The following is a 14,280-nucleotide window of genomic DNA, read 5'->3' on the forward strand; positions in this document are numbered from 1 at the left end:
CTTTGCTCGCTGATTTAATAATGCAAATTACCGTCTTTGAAATGTATCCTGTCTTCAGTACTGTCCCTCGCGTGATCTTGTTTGTTCAGGGGCTTTCCCTTTAAAGGTGCCTTGCCCAAGGTGTTTTAAATTTAACTTAATAATAGATCATCGCACGCTTCTACACAGATAACCCCCGATGAGTGCAGTCATTTTTGGTACTTGTTTTTGTTTACTGTAACTGCAGTGTGTTTACTTCTGCTCGGTATGAAAGTAGATGCCACCAAGTACGTCTAAGGTAGGGAATAGGCCCCACTTAGATCAGCAGCGTGACTCGTTGTGCCTGTGGGCACCAGAGAGAAAGCCTCACTCGGGAACGGCCGATCAGGGAGCACGGAAATGCTAGATATATTTTGAAGTGTTCCTTTTTTTTAAAGGAGAGGTAGTTGTCCTTTGTCTCACAGTATCGGTGCTTTCGTGTGGGAAGGCTGCTGCTTACTTGAGTTCTTCCCTGATTGCAGTTTCCTGGAGCCAAGGTGTGGTAGTGCTGCTGCTTCCTTTGGCAAAACCAGTTATTTTACTTTTGATTTTAGAGGGAGTACACTTTACAGTGCAATAATGTGGAGAATGATTAGAAGGAAAGGAGGAGTATAGGAAAATCTGTTGTCCCTAATGTTTCTTTACTGAAAAAAAAATATTAATGACGAGAAGTCTAACTCTGTAGGTCCATCTGTTATCTTCAGAGTATCAAGCATAAGCAAAGTTGTCAACCAGAAGCATATGGCAGTAGGGAACCACCCTTCAGAGAGCTTTAAAATGATAAAATTGCCAAAACTAAAAATACAAGCTCAGGTTTTAATATAACTTCCGAACTTAAAAAATGAACCAGTTTACAGCTGCAGGACCCTGTTAGGCATGCTGCTTCTCAACAAAGAAGTTCAGCGGTTAGAACAAATTTTTCTTTTGTTGTTCAAAGGTGTTTCTCCCAAACCAGCACTTACAGGGAGAACCAGTTGCTGGGCAATCAACAAATTTATTGCAGCTGTGGGTCAGGAAGAAGGTGCCAGACACTTTGGGGAGCGGAATACATTGATGACGATACCATGTCTAGGGGAGTGTCTCTGTTTGCTATGCTTTTTAAGAAAATTAACATGATAAGTCACACAGTACTTGCATAGGTGACTATTGAATTCTTAACGACTGGCTGGAGAAAAAGCTGGGTACGTTGAATTTAAAACATTCCAATGATCAAACAGCAGGCTCTTGTTAATTCAAAGCAAATGAAAATTGTTCTTTTTACAAACTGCATTTTGCATTTTTACTAGTATAAGAAAATGTAGTGCTTCCCTTTTCATTTCCAGCTACTAATATGTGATTATTGTTACGTTAACTCCCTGATGGTATATAGAGTACGGTCTCTTTCATGTTTGTGCTTGTTTTAGTGAGATTAATTGTTTAGAGTTATGTAGTACTAGTTTCTGTCAATTCACATTAAATACCATTTTTTATTTGCTGGTTTTGCTGCAACTTGGCAATATAAAAATCCAATAGAGAAAATGCCACGTATAAATTAATAGCTTGTCAAAATTTACGACATCATCTGCTTTTGGTGCTGTTTTCTAAGGTGGTTTGGGCTTAGTTCTTTTTGTTGGTGGTGTTGCCTCAGTTGGAGAAAAATACTTAGGAGGTAATTTTCTGCAGTTTGTAATAATAAGGCATCTCTCATCAAGCACGTTGTCTCAAAATGACTCAGAACTTGTCGTCAGTCCTGTTCTGGGTTGCGGCTGACCTTTCCAGAAAAGGAGAGTAAGTGAAGATACGGATACAGGAAGCTTTCTGGCAGCCACGTGACCTGCTAGTGATAGCAAAACATTGCAGAATAGGTTGGAGAGTGAGTTCTTAGTTCTGACTGCCAGTGGCTATTATTATCTTGTGTTTCTGCGATTTGAAGAGCAGGAATTGTCATGCTGACCGAGTGATATGTAGTGGTTAACTACTTTTTCCTCACCTCTCAACAAAAACTTTCCTGATTGCAACAACAACTTCACAAGGTAATATGGAGGCACTTCTGAATATTGTTATTTGATACTCATTATTGTGTCATCGTATAATGGAGGGGTGTTGCATTTGAGACTGTTATTTGGAAGCTGGCTTTACTGAAGTTAGGGGATAGCTTAGAGGAGCATATGCATCAGTCAATTAATCTTCTGGCCTAAATCAGTTCCCCTTGAAGCTACCTCATAAGAGTTTTTACGGAGGTCTTGTGATGAGGGAAGACTCTTAAAAAAGCAGCAAGAGGAAGCATTGACAACAAGTGTGTTGATCCAAATATGAATGCTTTTGCTCCAAATTAAAGAGTAATGGTGTATGTTCATTTTTACGTGTCTCTAGAATGTCTGTTATGTTACCGTTGTGTAGTTTGGAAGTCTGAGAGTTTAAGCACTCCTGTTTAGAAAATGGCATGCTTTCCCCTGAGTATTTAATCCGGTCAAGCATGCTCTGTACAGTAAGCGATGCAGAAAGCAGCACACATTTTCTTTGAGGAACTTTAAGACGGTCAGAAGAGAGCACAGAATGCCTTTTTGTGGATCCAGAGGCAGTTTGTTGTTGTAATTGGGCATTTAACAGGGGAGGAGATGAATATATAAAGTAGAAATTGTACAGAAACTGAAAATGGCTTTTAATCGGTGCTGTCATGTGAAATACTGCATTCAGATGTCTGCTAATTCCAATTAGAGTGCAGTGAAACTTCTGCTGAAGTTGGAAGCAGAGTAGCTGGAGGCGTTGGCAAGACTGCAGAGTGTCACAGACTGAATCAGTTGAATTTGTATGATGTGCCACACCTTCACCACTGTTGTGCAAATCATGTAATTATGCAAAGTACTCTGGAACAGCTCAGATGTGGTATTTCTCAACATCTTTTCATAGACTCATGAAACCACAGGGAGCCATGCCTCACCTAAGAGAGATTGCAATCTTCTAAGCACACCTGTGCAAGTCTGAAGAGTTTTTCCAACTTCTTTTTTTTTTTTCCTGCGTGGTTAAGGATTCATTAGTTCTCACTGGTCTCATCGGTCATTCAATGTAGAATTTGAAGTTCTTTCTTTAGAAGAACAACTGCAGACAGATAGGATTGTGTCTGCTAAAACAGAGATTCAGTGATTTTTATTTTTTTTTATTTTAAAGGGGAATTGTGCTTCTGAAATATGCTTAAAACTGTTGGTTTTCAGATTGCTGCCAGTTTAATACATTTTTTTCTTAAGATAATTTTGTTAGATATTGAAGAGCAATTCTGGCTGTAAACTGGTATTTCCTGCAAAAGCTAAATATATTTGCCTGCCATCTGTTTCTTGCATTCTAATTTCTGTTGAATAAGAGCTGTAATTTCACAGTTGGTCAGAAACATACGTTGTGGCGTTTGAAAACGATGCTGGGACCATATGAAGTACAGAGGAGAGCTATCACAAGGAAGTTGGGTGAGGCCTAGTGAATGATGATTATGGTGGAAATCACATGCTGAATTAATGACGTTTTTTTCTGTGTTTGAAGTAATTTACTAAATTACTTAATAAATTCATTTAGTTCAGAATAACCTCGAATATCACTGAATGCTTTTATTTTATAAGTGAGAGCAAATGTTTTGGGCTGAGTAGCTGAACTTTCAAGAACATGACTACTGGGTCAGGCTGATTTTGATTATGTTGTTGTTGTTTGCGCCCCTCCCCCCCAAATCAGTAGGGTTTTTTTGTTTGTTTTTGTTTTTTCTCCTCAGTTAAATCAGTTACACTGTTCTCTTTTCATTGGGGTAGGTAACAGCATTCTGCCATGCTGTGTTTTTTGGCATTGGACTGTTGCAGTCAATGCCAAAAAAAATACACTGTAAAAGCTCAGGTACGCAGACTTTAACAGTCTTGGCTTTCCTTTTCATCTCAGCTCCTCGTTAGTGTTTCTTCTCCATCTCTGTATTTGTCTCTCCTTTTGCTTTTTATTACTAGAGGTCCTCGTCTCCTCTTTCCTTCCATTCTTACTACAATACAGGAGGAGGAGAGAGAACTCACTGAAACTGGAGAGGGGTAGGTGGGACCTTCCTGTGAAAAATTGTGTTCAGCCAGGTGCATGTAGACTGAGGGTAAGCTTATGGACAGTGCGTGAACCTAGTGGTCTGTATGTGTGAGGGTTATTTGTCACCTTACCTCTAGAAAATGAATTTGGCCTGGAAATGACCAGATTTATTCTGAAATTTAAGTGCCAAAATAAGTAGGTAAAAAAACTTACCTTTTTTTTATTCAGTCACTTTAATTTATTTTCGAAGTTGGGTAATCTTTCATCTGTTTCTCTGGGTCACTGCAATGCAGGAATGCTTGTTAGTAACTCTACAGACTTTATAGGTTGTTATAGCTCCTTAAGTTCATTCCCAGGCTGTTTTTTTAAGTAAAGCTTGTTAGATTTGGTTTTTTTTTAGACTCAGTCTTGTTTTCCTTAAAACTGTTGTTGTTTTTTTTTTGCCATTTGAATCAGTTAGTGATGTTTGAGCTAACCATGGGGGCAGTAGTTATCTTTGTCTGTGTGATAGAGCATAGTGCTTTGGAACTGATTTTATTAGAAGATGCGTGTTTGTTGAGGTGGGGTAAGGGTCTCAATTTCAGTCTCATAAGCTAGACTTAATTTTTCTTTTAATTATGAAAAAGGGGAGTCTTTGATTTCAAATACTTGGGATGTTTTAGAAGTCAATACACTGAAATTGATGGTGATTAATATTTCCTACATTTTCTTTTTGAAAATTTGTTTATACTCGCTACTCAACAAAATCACAATCCATCACAAAACTTGAAGGTCAGCTGAGGAAAGAGACTGCTTCAGGAGAAAGTAGTAGTCAGACATTTAATACATTGCCTTTGTTTAGAAACTAGATCTAATCTTCATGATGATTTTGAAGATAAATTTTGAAGGACAAATTTTACTACTGACTGTTCTGAAGTATTTAATGATCTAACTAAAAATCAGTGTTTTGAAATGACTTTTTGAAGTGTACCATGTGGTAAGGAGACAGGATAGTCTGGGGCATTGTGGAAGTGGGATATATGAGGCACACACAAGCGTGTAGGAAAGAGACTCCTGTGCATGGCAGACTCTTTGATTTATCCACAGATTAGTGCAGATCTCATTACAGCTGGTTTAAATGTAAGCAGGATAATAATTTTCACCTGCCTTTCTCAAGCCCTTCAAGACGCGCAGGTGTTAAACAGGATCAATGCGTTATCCCTACGCTGTTTTTCTGATCATTGCAAGGTGCTGAGGCTGATAGAGCTAGACTAGTTAATTTTTTTTTGTCATGTGTATGTCTGAGAATTCACAGAGTGAGAGTTTCAGACACAATTTTTGGAATGAAATTAAGCTTTGAGCCATTTCTCGTTTGATCACTGCTGCTCGCTTCATTTAGTGACTTGTTCATGCTTTGCTTTCTGTTTTAACAAACATTCATTACCTAGGTAAAAAGTCGTTAAAGGCCATTAATTAAAATAATCCATGGAGGTTAGAAAGTGCAATTTAATCAGAAGTTTAGATCTGAAAACTAGGTAAGGCTTTTCCAGTTTTTGTTTTGAGATTATTGGAGGAAACAGTTTTTATTCTAGAGTGAATTATAATGATATCTGATAAAATATTCATTGCTTTATGGTGTCCTTGTTATGGGAGCAATGTAAGATTTTGTGCCCTTCATGATTAATTTCCTTGATTATAAGAGAGTGTTTTAAACTTTACATGACACTGATCATTCAGCAATCTTAACTGATATGTCAAAGCAAGCCTGTGATGTTTGGGGTTTTTTTTCCCCCCTTTGGAATATCTTGCGTAACTTTGGATCTTGTAAACACAGTTATGAAATTTCTTTGACAGATTTTATTATCCATTTCAATCTAATCACAATACCCAAAGGCAGCCTGGCAAATAAGGTAATTCTTCTGGAAGTTATCCCCTTCGTCCCCCACATTGCAAGCAGACAGCTTTTTAACTTTAAAGTGACATGGTACTATCAGGCTTGGGGGTGAGAGGTCCTTATCAATACCAAACAGGCAGATACTGATTGAAAAATCAGGTAATTCATAGGTACATCATTTAGGATTCTTTGTGAATGTGAACATCTGCTTGTCCATGTCAAAATATAGGTATGTTTTCTCAAGATAGCCATGAGCTGCCCTAAAACTTTTTTTTTTTAACCTTTGGTTCATAAGTTTTTAATTTGGTGATGTTTTTGTCTGCTGAGCATTTGATTTCTTTCTTTTTTGTTCACAGGGATGGTTAGTAATGTGTCTTTTGCTTAGTATTGGGAAAGTAGGAATGAAGTAGTCAGGACTACAAATAAGTAAATTAATTACTAGGTTACATAAAGAAAGCAAGAAGCCTTCTTGCCGTCTTTCCCCTCTTTTCCCTTCTGTTTCCAGCTTGAATGTTTTGACCTGACATGATTGATTGCTAACTGAGTCAAGAAGATTTCTTTCCTTAAGCATTTAAAAATTATGTTACATTGTTGGCTTTGCCGTGCTTTTTCTGGCTGCTGTCTAAAAATGAGTATTTCTATGTCTTGCTCTAACATAAAGGTTGAGTAACTTTTTTTTTTTTGTTGTTAGCATGCTACTGCTATACTGAGGAACAATATCTGTGAAGGCTAGAAAGCATTTAATTTTAAAATAGATAAGTATAGATGTGTGTATGTATTTAAGTGTGCATACTAGTTAGTTAACAAAGTACTCAAACCACTAGAAATTGTTTTTTAGAATATAAAGGAGAAATAGAGGCAATAACTTTTTAAAAAACTGCTTTTGGCCATGATTGTTCAGTAAAATAAGCCCGCTGCCGATGTGTTACTTCTTCGTTTCTCTTATTTTTTCTTTTTTAAATAATGTGTGTCTTCTCACTGTTGCTTTCAGGAAGATCAGCTGCTGGCATTTCTTGACCTAAAGTTTGACTTGACTTGTAGAAAGACTAAATTACCAAAAAATATGGCACTACTGTAGCCTGAGAGCTAAGTGTCTACTCTTGGAACTGGTAGCGCTAAGCGACCTTACTTCTTTACCATAACAAAAGAAGCAACATAGCTGCTCTATATCTTTTTGTATAGTGTTTAAATTGCTGCTATAGATGATCTGACTTTGGGTTTGCACCTTTTTTTTTTTTTTCTTTCCTTTTTCCCGCCTCCCTCAACCGCCAGTTTGTTTAACCACTTCCTCAGGAACTGACATGTCTGTTTATGCTGGCACTGGTTGAAAGAAGTTTTCCTTACCTACCTGTCTCTTAATCCAGCAGTGGAAAAGCAATATAGGCAGATAAAAAAGAATGTATTTTTTAACTTCCAAGTTTTTCAATGTGGAATTCTGATCGCATAATCAAAATACCAAACTGTAAGCCAATGTGGTTGAGCCTAACCAGGGAGGTGAATTACATGCAGATGAAGCTAATCACATTGTTCTCTGACAAGTGATTTTCAATGGTAGGAATGTGTTGGGGACTTCAGTGACCTATTTATTCTAGAAGAAGTTGTTCACCTGCCTGTTTTTGTATTCTTACTTAGTTGTTGTTTAGTATGTCTGAATTATATCTGATTTTCCATTGTAATAGAGTGGTTCACTGTAACCATCTGTGAAATTTCTTACATGAGACTGAGCAATGCTTTTATTTAGTGACAGAGGAGGAAACCAGGTGTACTGTTATGCATAAGCAAAAATATTAGTTAATTTCATAAGTTCACTTACTATTGCAAAATGGCTTATTATTTGTTTTCTCACTAAAAGCTTAATCTTTCTGGTTTTGGCTGAAAGATAATAGCAGAAGAAATAGCTGGATTTTTTTCCATAGCTGTAAGGTGAGGGTAGTTTGTTTCTTTCTTTCTTTTAAATGTTCTTCAGGGTCTATTTGAATTCTCTTACATTTGAATGGGATTTGAGTCAGGCTAAGACTTGATACTGATGAGACTTCTATTCCTCGTACATCTCTGTTATAATGGTGTGATAACACTGAAGGAGACTGGCTGACATCTTTGTATGTCAGTAATGTTTACCAGGAAACTTGCTTCCTTGGAAATTCTCTTGCTTTGATTTAAATGTAATTTATTTTTTTCTTATCGTTTTCTCTAGAATGTGGGTGTTAGCTGATTTTTAAAACAAAACATTTTAAATAGTATAATTTAAAAATGTTCTCCCTTCTGGCTGCTTTCATTTTGACAAGAATGCTTTTTTTCTAAAATAGGCAATAAAGATGTCTAACAAATGAAACATTTAAAATACTGTTAAATAGAGTATTTATTTTTCTAATATTACACAGTTTAGAACAGGTTCAGTCCATTTATGAACTTCTTGTAATGGGGCTGAAGGTAGGATAGAAAGAAGGCTTTTTGTGAAATGTAGTTTAAAAACAAATGGGAATAATCTTTAACCTTAACAGTAAAACAGCTGGCTTGTAATAAGGTATAGAACATGCCTCTAGTTTTCAAAGCCTATAACATTCCTTTTTTTCTGTATTCTCCTTCTCGAAAGGGCCTTTAGCCTACTCAAAGGTTTAAAAAATTCTCTTGTAACATTTACTTCCTTTTTCAGTCACCTGGTTTTCATTACAGTTACTCATCTGGATTTGACTAGCTTTAAGTTCTTAAAATGTAGAGCAGATACTTTTACCAGATGTATATACAGTTTAAACACACCCACCATTCCCCACCTTCCCCCCCAAAAAAAACCCCCACACCCCAAAACAAAAAAAAACCCAACCCCAAACAAAAAACCCCCCACCAATCAACAGCCATAGATGTTTAATTCAGTATTTAAGTTCTGTAACTTATCTTAGATCATAAAATAACGTTAGCATTCTGCTTGGACTTAGTGTGCTTCTATGTATGTTAATGTCTGTCCTGTTTTATGATTTTACCAACATGTTTAGTTGAGATACTCATTTCAGTATTTTTGATTCCTCCCGAATGTAAACAGACAATAGAGTCAGATAATAAAGCTTGCATGCATGCTTGTAGCAACTGCCTTTTTAAATGCACAAAAGAGTGCAAAGTCAAAAACTTGGGAACATGATCAGTTGTGTTAATACACACGTAGTTAGTACTAAGTAACTTATATTGCCTGTTATGAATTTTTACATGCTGCCTGTAAAAATACTGACGTACCTTGGAGGACACCTATAGTTTTTTAGACTTCTTTGATTCTGCTAATAAAGTATTTTTTCAGTGCCAGAGTGTCCGATTCTGTACATACCCAGATGTCCTGCAGTCTTGACTGATGTTCTGTGATGAGTAAGACTTCTAATTTTTGCCCCGAGAAGCTGTTTTATTGTATATGCTGGTTTATAACCGAGTTCATGGGTGAGAAGGAAAGAGTGCATGTGGCTCTATAATGTGATTTGGGCAGTTCATTGTAAGTGGAAAAATCTTTGGCTCCAGTCTCAATTCTAATGACTCAAATGTTTCATCTGGTGGATTTTGAATGTAGAATGCGTGAATATATTCGTTGCTGCAGAGACTGCAACCTAGGTAAAAGCCGTAAATGCTAGGCTTGGTGGAAGTCACACTTTCTCTCTTGCTTTGTCTCACTTCCCCTGAAAAACTACTTACTCATGGGAAGTGCCATCTTTAACAGAAGTTCCTCCCTCAGCACTTAGGAGTAGTCTGGAAGGAAGGCCTTCCAAGGGCAGGAGGTGTGTGCATTAAACCTGAGGCATTCCCATCTTGAATGAAGGGGTATTGCTTGGAGAAAACTCCTCAGCTGATTCATTCAGTTTTTGAAAAGACTGCATCCAGAGGCAGTTCCAGAGCCTTTTTGCAACCCCAGCACGTAAGCCTGGATGAGGGACAACATTCAACACACTTGTCTTCTTGGTATTTCTCATAAGCTAATAACTTCAGCAATTCCCTACTTAGAATACTGGTTTTCATAGATGTCTCTCTCAGATGCCTGATACTTCTTGTGTATTGCATGTGGGTAGTTTTAGGTGTTTAATTCAGAGCTGTTTTGGCAAGTCACCTTAAAAGGATTGCATAGAGTGCTGAGTTTAGAGATGTCTTATCCTTGCCTAAAAGTAAAATGACATAAAATGCTTAGGTGTTAGGGCTAGTAGGCTCAGTTCTGATCTATGCTGATAAAATTCTTTTGGTAAATTAGTCAACCTCTAACTCTGTTTTTCAGTCTGTAAATAGTAAGTGGGCTCTCTGAGAAATGCTCGGAATCCTGTGACTGAAAAACTTTGCATTTGAGATGTTATTACTAAAGGGGTTTGCATAATTTTGTTTTAAGTGTTTGTGCAGAGTTTTGTATTCCCACCACTTGTGATTATTTCCCAGGGTTTTTTGCTTGTAAGTTTCTCTCACTTTTACTCCCAGATCTTTGTAGGAGGCAGCTTTTAGTCTGATTCCTTAGGTCTGATGTGCCACAGATAGAAGGATTGTGTTTCACAAAGCAGGGGTTTCACATTTTGGTTTGCAGATTGTTGCTTCTTTTTTCTTCACATGTTGTTAATGGAGATTGCCCAGCTCTTTTTTGCTGCATTTGTCAGGTTCTTTTAGGAGCAAAACGTGGAGTTACATTGTCCTGCTAACAAATCTTAATTAAACAGGGAACTGAGGGAATCTTAGGCAAAATCAATTTAAAGGTATGGGAAAGGAAAAATAAGTCTCTATCTCTAGAACACTTTAAACAGTATTCTTGGTTTGGTTTTTTTTTGAGATATGCACATATATATGTGTGTATTCACACATGCATGCATGTAGCCACATACAGCATACTATACATATGTAGTTTATATATGTGTTTGTCACCAGGTGCTTCTGTTTGTGGATGAGTCTACCAGTGCAGCCACAGCTGTGTAAATATTGTTCCTTGTGCAGACACTGAGGGGAGTAACAGTGGCCTTTTTCAGTTTAGCTTATATCAGTATAGCTGACCTATTATGTCAACATAAACTGAACTGAAAAAAGGTCACTTAATCCAAAGATGTGTCTATGCAGGTCATTATGTTATTGTAGTTTAACCTTATAATTATACAAGTAAGATAGTAATGTTGGTACAGCTCCTTTTGAGAACAAAGTCCAGGCCGTTTTGTAAAGGCTGTGGAGACTATTGGAAGTAGTTTAATGACCCTAATCTTGTTTCCATTCAATGTGCTCTTAAAAGAAGGACCAAAATATTGCTGTTATTGTGCTGATATTTTGTGGCCTTTTCTTTAGTGATGTAACAAAAGACTATTTTAAAACTTGGATGTAAGCACAGTTCTGTAGTAGCTACGGCCTCAGATCACTTGTGCTCCTGCGAGTGGCGAAGTCGCCCATTTGCACTGATCACAGGGCTGCACTACTACAGAGCTCCAGTGGACACGGTATCTTGCAGGTTTCTTAACTTGGCTGCTTTACAGAAACTGCTTCCTGTTTGTCTCCTCCTCTTCCTGCTTCTTTTTTCTTGTGCCAGTTTCTAAATTATGCAGTGTGCTATTTAAACAAAACTATTAGTTTCACAGGTTGTTTGTATACTTCTACATAGTTGTAACTTTCCTGCAGTGGAAACCTGCAGCTTTGTTCTGTAAGGAATACAGTGTTTGCCAGGAGCGTTCATGTTTCACAAGACTGCACTTTAGAGTCAGTTTTCAAAAAAGGAAAAAAAATAAAAGGTCAAGATTCAGAAGTACATATTTGAGTGATCTTAAGGGTAAGATGGGGTGGGGGCCCTGCGATGATGATGCCAAACTGATTAGCCATATCTTACTCATTCTACTTGGCATAACTTGATGAGCGTTATCAGGATGAGTTACAGAAAGTGGAAGCTGGAGGGGGATGGACATCTCTGAATGTTCCTGTAGTTATGTATGAGTCTGTCTGTAGTGGTGTTTGATTGTTTACTATCTTGGGGGTGGTTTGATACTTGTCTTCATTTACAGAGGGCTTTGTAGACTGTATAACAAATGAGTACTCAGATTTCACTTAAAGAAATCGTTCTGAAAAAGATAGTATTTCCCCTTCTGATTGCATGATAAAAAATTATTTTTCTAAGCTTCTGAGGAAGCTGATATTGATGTAAAATGGCAAATGACTTACTGCTTCAGACAACATCGTGGCATTGGAGGTTTACTTTCCCTTTTCTTTTGGCATGTTAGCATCACCTTTGCCTAACCACTTGAAGCTATTCTAAAAACATAGCAAAGTGAGGCAGTTGATAACTGTTGCAGTAGCCACTTTAGTTCAAGCTGAGAAAGCACCTTTGTACCACTAAATAAGGTGTAACAAACAGAGATAATTAAGGCTTTTTTAAATGTGGTTAAGATGTTTGTTGAACATAACTTTATTCTAAAGTAGGGCATGCTAACATAGTGTACCCCTCCTCCTCTTTTTTCAAATAGCACTAAAAAAACCAAACAAACCCCAAATCCCTATTGGAATACTGATTATTGAAGGAAGACACATGTACCTGTACAAATGTGTTTGAGAGTCTTTCCTCACCATTCTGTGTGTAACAGTCTGATCTGAAAGTCCTGAACACCCAACTCTGTTTTAAGGGCAAAGTTCCAGGGCGATGTAATGTGCTTTGAATTGAGAAAGGATCTGCTATGGATCTGTCTCTCTTGTTTCTGGTCTACTTTTAAGCCTAGTGCCTTCATGTCAGTACCCGTCTGAAAGGAATATGTGCACTTTCTTTACAGATGAAGCCAAACTGTCTACCTTTAATTTAGATTATAAGCAGTTCAGGGCAGTGACTGCACTGTTCTATGGTGTCTGTCTTGGTAGAGTCCTGACTAATGCCTGAAGCTCCCAGCCTAATCTAATTTCTTAATAGTAAGTATCAGACAGTAACTGCTTCAAGATCTGAATTGAGGAATACCTAGAGAGACAAACTTAATGCTGGTATCTACTGAGCCAACATCAGGGAAATACGCAATGCAATCTTCAGCAACCTTTAAAAAAAAATCAGTTGTGTAATCCTCTCAGGACGGAGCAACTGTAGGTCACAAATTTGATACTGGCTTCTGCATTTAATCTTAGTGGGAGTCACTTCCATGTTGTTTGAGTTCTTTGTGGGAGGAGATGTTTATGCAGAAGATAAACTACACATTTATAATGTGATGCAATTGGAGCAAAGTTCTTCCTAAAAGTTAAAGCAAACAAATGAGCTATCTTTTCCTATTTGCTGATACGAAAAATGGAACACTTTAGTGGACGCTATTTTTTTGGCACTGTGCAGAGTTGGTGGACTTGCTTGCTGGCTTTGAGCAGAACACTTAAACCTGGTGTGAACTCTGCAGAGTGAGCACTACGTCAGGATAATTTAACACTTGACAAGCAAGCAGTGCTGGTATTTAAAATACCTGAATGTGAAATTGTACTTGTCTGGTACATGGTGGAAAGTAAGAATAATAGCTTGCATCGTAATCCTTTGACCTACTGTTTGAGGACCAGTTCTGTCCACAGATGGTAACATGGTAAAAGCAAAAATGTTATTTTAAAAGTGGGAGATTTCTTCTGAGATTTTAATGCTAGGGAGACTGTTTCATGTTCCTGGCAAGGAAAATGTAGGGTAGTCGTTTGTTCATGCAGCACTTAATCTGTGTTTAAGTGCATGAATAGTTTTGGCTTCTGTTCCCTTCTGGCTAATTTTTTACCTTTCAGTTTGTGTAATTCAGGAAAATAAGATAGTATCAGGTTAGACTGGTGGTCCATTTATCCCTTTTTTAACTCATGATGGCTATTTAAGGCCTCCCATTTCTCTTCTGTTTGCTAGTGCCAAATGTTGGTTTTCTCAATAACGTTCTGGTCAAATTGGACAAACTTGTTCTACTTTTCTGACTTGAAATGTGCGCCAAAACAGCTCTACCTGGCTGTCCTCCATCTGTTGCAAGATTACCATCACAGTTGGGGGAACCCATCAACTTTAGAAATAGGAAAATTTGTTTCTGGAAAACCAAAACCAGAAAACTGAGATGTGTGAAAAAATGTGTTTCTCAAGCAAAGTAAAAAGTGCAGCAGTTGAAGAAAAGAATTCTGGAGTCTTTACTACAGTGTTTAAAGTTACTTCAAATAATATTTCTATCGAATGTACTTTTTTCCAGTGAACATAGTAAAAATTCTTAGGTTTAAACATTCCTTGGATTGGGCCTGTGAGTTGAAATACAACAACTATTTGTAATAATGAATTCAAATCCAGAAAACAATTCTTTAAGAAGCAGTGTTAGCTAGTTTATTTTTCCATCTGATTTAAATAAAAAGGTGAAATCTAATGGTAGAAAAGTGTATTAGCTCTTTTGAACAGCTAAGCTAATCGCTTCTCCCGA

General features: G+C 37.4%; 1 protein-coding gene across 5 annotated transcripts in view; it reads left to right on the plus strand.

Moving 5' to 3' along the window:
* USP3 (ubiquitin specific peptidase 3) overlaps window positions 1-14,280 on the plus strand; it is an 89,814-nt gene that overhangs the window by 49,171 nt on the left and 26,363 nt on the right. The window contains exon 1 of one of the 5 annotated variants that reach the window (XM_054215662.1): window positions 36-2,030. The exons of 3 other annotated variants lie outside the window; for them this stretch is intronic. Coding sequence is in view for 1 of the 2 variants with exons in the window: in XM_054215665.1 (XP_054071640.1) it covers window positions 4,504-4,606 (103 nt within the window). In the remaining variant the exon portion in view is untranslated. Of the gene's footprint in view, window positions 1-35; window positions 2,031-2,077; window positions 4,607-14,280 lie in introns of those variants that run through there. One more of the 5 variants, XM_054215665.1, reaches the window with a different exon arrangement.

Source organism: Rissa tridactyla, chromosome 9, assembly GCF_028500815.1.
Source record: "Rissa tridactyla isolate bRisTri1 chromosome 9, bRisTri1.patW.cur.20221130, whole genome shotgun sequence".
In the NCBI taxonomy this organism is placed as follows: domain Eukaryota; kingdom Metazoa; phylum Chordata; class Aves; order Charadriiformes; family Laridae; genus Rissa; species Rissa tridactyla.